The following is a 6,680-nucleotide window of genomic DNA, read 5'->3' as shown; positions in this document are numbered from 1 at the left end:
GGGGGCTGGGATCCCACAGGGATAGGGAGCTAGGATCCTGCAGGAATGGGGCCCCAGGATCCCGCAGGGATGGGGAGCTGGGATCCTGCAGGAATGAGGGGCTGGGATCCTGCAGAGATGGGGGGCTGGGATCCCACAGGAACAAGGCGCTGGGATCCCACAGGGATGGGGCCCCAGGATCCCACAGGGATGGGGGGTTGGGATCCTGCAGGGATGGGGAGCTGGGATCCAGCCCCAGTACCGTGTGGGGATGGGGAACCTGGGGCTGCTGCCCGGCCCAGGCTGCGGGGAGGGGGTCTCCGTGGGTCTGGGCACAGGGTCCTGTCCCCAGTCCCCACAGCCCCCCCAGCCCCCAGCTCAGCTCCCACTGCTCTGAGCTTTCCCAGCTCCAGCACAGGCTGCTGCTCCATCCCAGTGCCCACATTTCCCTGCTCTCTGCTGGGTTTGGGGTTAATATTTTGTGTTAATCCTTATTATTATTATTTCAGGATGTCATCCATGGCAGCTCTTGCCTCGATGGCCTCACGTTTGGCTGCAGACCAAGGGAACAGGGCTGGGACATGAGGCAGTGGCAGGTCCCCTGGGCTCGGGGTGTGGGGGGGACACACCAACTAGAGCCCAGCCAGGGGGTTCCCTGGAGGGATGGGGACAACTGGGGACATGGTTGGAGGTGTGAGCAGACCAGGGATGCCATGTTGCTGTCCTGCCCCATGGGGTGACAGCCTGGAGTCTGGTCCCTCCCTCCAGGGCTGGGGCGAGGACGTCAGGACTCTTAGGTCCCTTCTGAGCTGCTGGTGGGGCCTGCAGCTCCTGGTCCTTGTCACTGTGCCCTGATGTCCCTGCCCTGAGCACAGCTCAGGACCCCACAGAGCAGGAGCAAGCCCAGGGCACCCTGTGCCTCAGTTTCCCCCCTCTGCCAACCAAGTCCCCGTAGCTCTGGGTGGTGGCTTTGGGGCATCTCTCCTGCCTCCCCCCTGCCCCGGGTGCCCGGGGGGATCCCCAGGGTGGGACCGTTGCCCTTAAAAAGGCAGCAGGGAGTTTGGCAGCCACTGGTTGGGCCTCTGCGAGGGCCACGGGCTCCACCACCTGCCAGGGCTGCATCTGCAGGGCTGGGGGTGGCTCTGGGCCCCCCAGGTTGCATCAGGCAGGGGGGACTGGGGACAGCACCCTCCTCACCCCCTGTGGGGGATCCAGGCTCATCCAGCCCCCCAGATCCTCCCAGGAAGAGGGTGGGAGCTGAGAGCACCCACAGTGCAGAGCTGGGAGCCCAGACCCTCGAGTTCTGGCCCTGCACGAGCTGAGGATTTGGGGCACGAGGGGCTTTAGGGCACTGAGAACCCAAAAAACGGGGCAGAGAGAGAAAACCCCAGGGATGGACATCCCAGGGGTGCTGGAGAAGGGGGGGAGACACCAAGGAACGGAGCCCGGGAGGAAGCGCCGCACGGACCCGCTGCCACCCCCACATCTGGGGATGGGACACCAAATTCCCACCCAGCTCCCGGGGTGTCCCCCCCCCCAGGCACAGCCCCAACCCCCATCTCCACCCGGATGGGGTTTCTCCACACTTTTCCCCAGGAACCAAAGACACTTCCACCTCCTTTTTTTGCCCAGCCCGTCGCTTATAAGGCCTTGAGCCTCACTTGTTTATCGCTGCGGAGCATAAAAGGAAGGGTCTCACCGCCGCGACGTCGCCTCCCAACCATCCCCACCTACAGTTTTTTTCTCCCCCCCTCGTACAATAATTAACCGTGCCTGGGTCCTACCATCAGCCCGAGGTCAATTTAATGAAATAAACCACCTTATATGGCCATATGGCCAACACACCATCACTTAGCCTATTTAGGGTCTTTGTTTAGAGAGGATCCGCCTCTGAGGTTTCTGGGGCTGGTTGGTATTTATACCAAAGGCTCCTCGGGGCTCAGTCCCAGAGGAAAGGAGCTCTTGCCTCCGTGGTGAGTACTGCCCAGCCCCCCTGCTCCTCTTGCTTCTGGGAAAACGGGAGGGAAAAACACCCCGGGGGGAGGAGGGGGGTTGGGGAAGGCCCCCCAATTTTTTATGGGTGGCCCCAGCACGGAGAGGGGTGACGACCCCCAGCACGACCCCTCAGCTTCCATGGAGGTGATGAGAGTTGGGCTGTGGCCAAGGAGGGTCGTGCTCTTCCAGAAACTCTTGGGATTTGGGGATTTGGGGGTTATTGGTTGTTTTTTTTTTTCTTCTTGGGCTCCCGTGAGGGTTTATTTTTTTTGCCTGTTTGCCTCTGGATTTGGGAGCATCCACCAGCAAAATAGGGCACCCCCCCTCACCCCACCCCCGGAAAGGGGCAAGTTTTTTCCCATTTTTGGGAAAGGACACGAGGGCAGAGCTGAGACTGGAGTGAAGGGGGCATCGCCTGCCCCAGGGGGCACCAGCTGGGGACGGTGGCACCAAAGCTCCTGGTGAGGAGACCTTTGGCACCTCTTTTGGCACTGGCTGGTGGAAGATGGAGAAGCAGCACCAGCGTGGAGCAGCACCCATGGGAGCAGCACCCATGGGAGCATCACCCCTCTCCCAGCATCCCAGACCCCGCGGCCACCCCACGCCGGAGGATTTTCCACCTCCCCAAGGACTCCAACACCTGAAGCCAGAGATGGTGTCACCCCTTCTAATCCTGTTCTTCCCCCATTTCGCCCCAGCTTTTCCCCCCAGGTCCCCCCTGAACACCAACCACTCCCAGCCCCACCATGTGTGAGGAAGAAACCACCGCCCTGGTCTGTGACAACGGCTCTGGGCTCTGCAAGGCCGGGTTTGCCGGCGATGACGCCCCTCGCGCCGTCTTCCCCTCCATCGTGGGGCGGCCCCGGCACCAGGTGGGTACCCGAGGTGGGACCAGCCACCCCTTTCTCCTCCTTTAATCACCCAAACGAGACTAACGAGGCTGTCTCCGGGCGTTAGGGTGTCATGGTGGGCATGGGGCAGAAGGACAGCTACGTAGGCGACGAGGCGCAGAGCAAGAGGGGGATCCTCACGCTCAAGTACCCCATCGAGCACGGCATCATCACCAACTGGGATGACATGGAGAAGGTGAGACCCCCGCCCTGGGGGCCAGGGAGAAGGTGCTGGCTCTGGCTTCTCGTTGAGAGTATGACCACAAATCTTCTTTGCCTGCCCTAGATCTGGCACCACTCCTTCTACAACGAGCTGCGTGTGGCGCCCGAGGAGCACCCCACGCTGCTCACCGAGGCGCCCCTCAACCCCAAGGCCAACCGGGAGAAGATGACGCAGGTAAAGCACCCGGGGACCCCAGGGATGGGGACGGACCCACCAAAACCACAGGAAGGGCTGAAGGATCTGGGGGTTTAGCAAGGCAGGAGGGTCTGGCACAGGCGGTGGGGTGAAGTTTGGTGCTTTCATGAGGGCAGAGCTCTTGGTGACGCGCTCGTGTGGACCCGTGGGTTCCTCCCTGGTGTGTGGACCCGTGGGCTTGGCCACGCCACGTGCTAACCCACCTTTGTCCACGCCATGCACAGACCCACATGACTCTCTGTGCAGTGCCAGGACTCCCCTTTCCCTGCCCTGACCCACCTTGTTTTCCACGTGATGGGTTGACCACGATGGACCATCAATGCAACAATCCACCTGTTTTGCCACGCGATGCCACGATCCGCGTGTTTTCCCATGGAATGTGCTGGCCCAGGAGGACAGGGCCCCCAAGGATTTTTGGGGAAGATGTGCTGGGGACCCCCACGCTCCCCCCTAACCCACTGCCCCTCTTGTCCTCCCTCCCAGATCATGTTTGAAACCTTCAATGTCCCCGCCATGTACGTCGCCATCCAAGCTGTCCTCTCCCTCTACGCCTCTGGCCGCACCACTGGTGAGTAACACACCTGACATCTACAACCCTTGGACCATCCATGGTGGGGAAGGGATCAAACTGGCTTCCAGCCCCCTCCCTCACCTTCCTCCCCTCTTCCCAGGCATTGTCCTCGACTCTGGGGATGGTGTCACCCACAACGTGCCCATCTACGAGGGCTACGCTCTGCCCCACGCCATCATGCGTCTCGACTTGGCCGGTCGTGACCTCACTGACTACCTCATGAAGATCCTCACCGAGAGGGGCTACTCCTTTGTCACCACCGGTACGGGGCTGGGGAGGGGGTGACAGGGACCCCTGTGGTGCCCCAGTGGCACCAGGTTGAGCCTCATCATCACCTCCTGCAGCTGAGAGAAGGTGCTGGCTCTGGCTTCTCGTTGAGAGTATGACCACAAATCTTCTTTGCCTGCCCTAGATCTGGCACCACTCCTTCTACAACGAGCTGCGTGTGGCCCCCGAGGAGCACCCCACGCTGCTCACCGAGGCGCCCCTCAACCCCAAGGCCAACCGGGAGAAGATGACGCAGGTAAAGCACCCGGGGACCCCAGGGATGGGGACGGACCCACCAAAACCACAGGAAGGGCTGAAGGATCTGGGGGTTTAGCAAGGCAGGAGGGTCTGGCACAGGCGGTGGGGTGAAGTTTGGTGCTTTCATGAGGGCAGAGCTCTTGGTGACGCGCTCGTGTGGACCCGTGGGTTCCTCCCTGGTGTGTGGACCCGTGGGCTTGGCCACGCCACGTGCTAACCCACCTTTGTCCACGCCATGCACAGACCCACATGACTCTCTGTGCAGTGCCAGGACTCCCCTTTCCCTGCCCTGACCCACCTTGTTTTCCACGTGATGGGTTGACCACGATGGACCATCAATGCAACAATCCACCTGTTTTGCCACGCGATGCCACGATCCGCGTGTTTTCCCATGGAATGTGCTGGCCCAGGAGGACAGGGCCCTCAAGGATTTTTGGGGAAGATGTGCTGGGGACCCCCACGCTCCCCCCTAACCCACTGCCCCTCTTGTCCTCCCTCCCAGATCATGTTTGAAACCTTCAATGTCCCCGCCATGTACGTCGCCATCCAAGCTGTCCTCTCCCTCTACGCCTCTGGCCGCACCACTGGTGAGTAACACACCTGACATCTACAACCCTTGGACCATCCATGGTGGGGAAGGGATCAAACTGGCTTCCAGCCCCCTCCCTCACCTTCCTCCCCTCTTCCCAGGCATTGTCCTCGACTCTGGGGATGGTGTCACCCACAACGTGCCCATCTACGAGGGCTACGCTCTGCCCCACGCCATCATGCGTCTCGACTTGGCCGGTCGTGACCTCACTGACTACCTCATGAAGATCCTCACCGAGAGGGGCTACTCCTTTGTCACCACCGGTACGGGGCTGGGGAGGGGGTGACAGGGACCCCTGTGGTGCCCCAGTGGCACCAGGTTGAGCCTCATCATCACCTCCTGCAGCTGAGAGAGAAATCGTGCGTGACATCAAGGAGAAGCTCTGCTACGTGGCCCTTGACTTTGAGAACGAGATGGCCACGGCTGCCTCCTCCTCCTCCCTGGAGAAGAGCTATGAGCTCCCTGATGGGCAGGTCATCACCATCGGGAACGAGCGTTTCCGCTGCCCCGAGACCCTCTTCCAACCCTCCTTCATCGGTGAGCCCACCTTGAACTGTCCTGGCTGGCCCCTAAGTGGTTTCCCCCCATTGCCACCACGGGGCAACCAGCTCCCATGGGTGCCCCACAGGCCTTTTGGGGCTCCCTGAAGCACTTTGCACCCTGAACGGGAGGGACAAACCCATGGGTCTTTTGGGGGGCCTCTGAGGAGGCACTGGTGGGGGTGATGGTGCTGACAGCCCCCTTCCCTGTCACCATCCCTGGACGTGTTTACGGGTCGTTTGGACGTGGTGTTGGTGGGTTGGTTGAGAACTTTGTGGAGTATGCACGATGGTTGCGCTGGGTGATGCCGTAGGGCTTTTCCAACCTGGATAGTTCTCTGAGTCTCTGATTCCCTCCCTCCCTCCCCCCCTCTAAGGCATGGAGTCAGCTGGCATCCACGAGACCACCTACAACTCCATCATGAAGTGTGACATCGACATCCGCAAGGACCTCTATGCCAACAACGTCCTGTCCGGCGGCACCACCATGTACCCCGGCATCGCCGACCGCATGCAGAAGGAAATCACAGCGCTGGCCCCCAGCACCATGAAGATCAAAGTAGGTGGTGGTGGTGGTGGTGCTGGTAGGACACCAACCACGGCCTCCAACACCCCGAACCCTCTGCTGGTGGAGCTCTGGGGGGAGGTGGATCCGGGGCTGCATCCTCAGGGCTCGTGTCTCGGCAGATCATCGCCCCGCCGGAGCGGAAGTACTCGGTGTGGATCGGTGGCTCCATCCTGGCATCCCTCTCCACCTTCCAGCAGATGTGGATCAGCAAACCCGAGTACGACGAGGCTGGACCTTCCATCGTCCACCGAAAATGCTTCTAAGCCCCTTCCTCACCCCGTGGTGGCCCCCCCTGGCCCAGGACAGGGCACCCTGCTCCTCCTCGGTCCCCGCTGCTCCTCCCCACCACCCACTGCGCATTAAAGCCTTTTCTCCAGGCTCTGCCCCTTTCCTGGGAGATGTTGGGGGGGTTGTGGGGGGTGCTCTGAGGGTAACAGGGAGGGATGGGGGAGCCCTGACCTCATGTTGGTGCCTGTCATCCCATGTTGGTGCCCTGACGTCATGCTGATGCCCTTGGCCCTACCTTGATGACCCCAACTCTGCCTTGATGTCTCCAACCCTGCCTTGATGCCCCCAACCCTGCCTTGATGCCCCCAACCCTGCCTT

At 61.3% G+C, this 6,680-nt stretch overlaps 1 protein-coding gene across 3 annotated transcripts; it reads left to right on the top strand.

The window, feature by feature from the left end:
* The first annotated feature begins 2,673 nt into the window (after positions 1-2,673).
* ACTG2 (actin, gamma 2, smooth muscle, enteric) lies at positions 2,674-6,463 on the top strand. Of its 3 annotated transcripts, none has more exons than XM_010003922.1 (8): positions 2,674-2,846; positions 2,932-3,060; positions 4,266-4,376; positions 4,881-4,965; positions 5,069-5,230; positions 5,313-5,504; positions 5,884-6,065; positions 6,194-6,463. In XM_010003922.1, the coding sequence occupies exons 1-8, from the start codon at positions 2,721-2,723 to the stop codon at positions 6,335-6,337; spliced, it is 1,131 nt and encodes a 376-aa protein (XP_010002224.1). In that variant the 5' UTR covers positions 2,674-2,720; the 3' UTR covers positions 6,338-6,463. The 3 variants fall into 3 exon arrangements, with proteins under 3 accessions (XP_010002224.1, XP_010002223.1, XP_010002225.1); XM_010003921.1 differs by lacking the exons at positions 4,266-4,376; positions 4,881-4,965; positions 5,069-5,230 and adding exons at positions 3,151-3,261; positions 3,766-3,850; positions 3,954-4,115 and having other exon boundaries at positions 2,721-2,846; XM_010003923.1 differs by lacking the exons at positions 2,932-3,060; positions 4,266-4,376; positions 4,881-4,965; positions 5,069-5,230 and adding exons at positions 3,151-3,261; positions 3,766-3,850; positions 3,954-4,115 and having other exon boundaries at positions 2,721-2,846.
* The last annotated feature ends 217 nt before the right edge of the window (positions 6,464-6,680 follow it).

The sequence above is a fragment of the Chaetura pelagica genome, unplaced genomic scaffold (assembly GCF_000747805.2).
Source record: "Chaetura pelagica isolate M959 unplaced genomic scaffold, ChaPel_1.0 scaffold528, whole genome shotgun sequence".
Taxonomy (NCBI): Eukaryota; Metazoa; Chordata; class Aves; order Apodiformes; family Apodidae; genus Chaetura; species Chaetura pelagica.
Note: the sequence above shows the minus strand (reverse complement) of the source record. Positions and strands in the feature narration are given on the sequence as shown.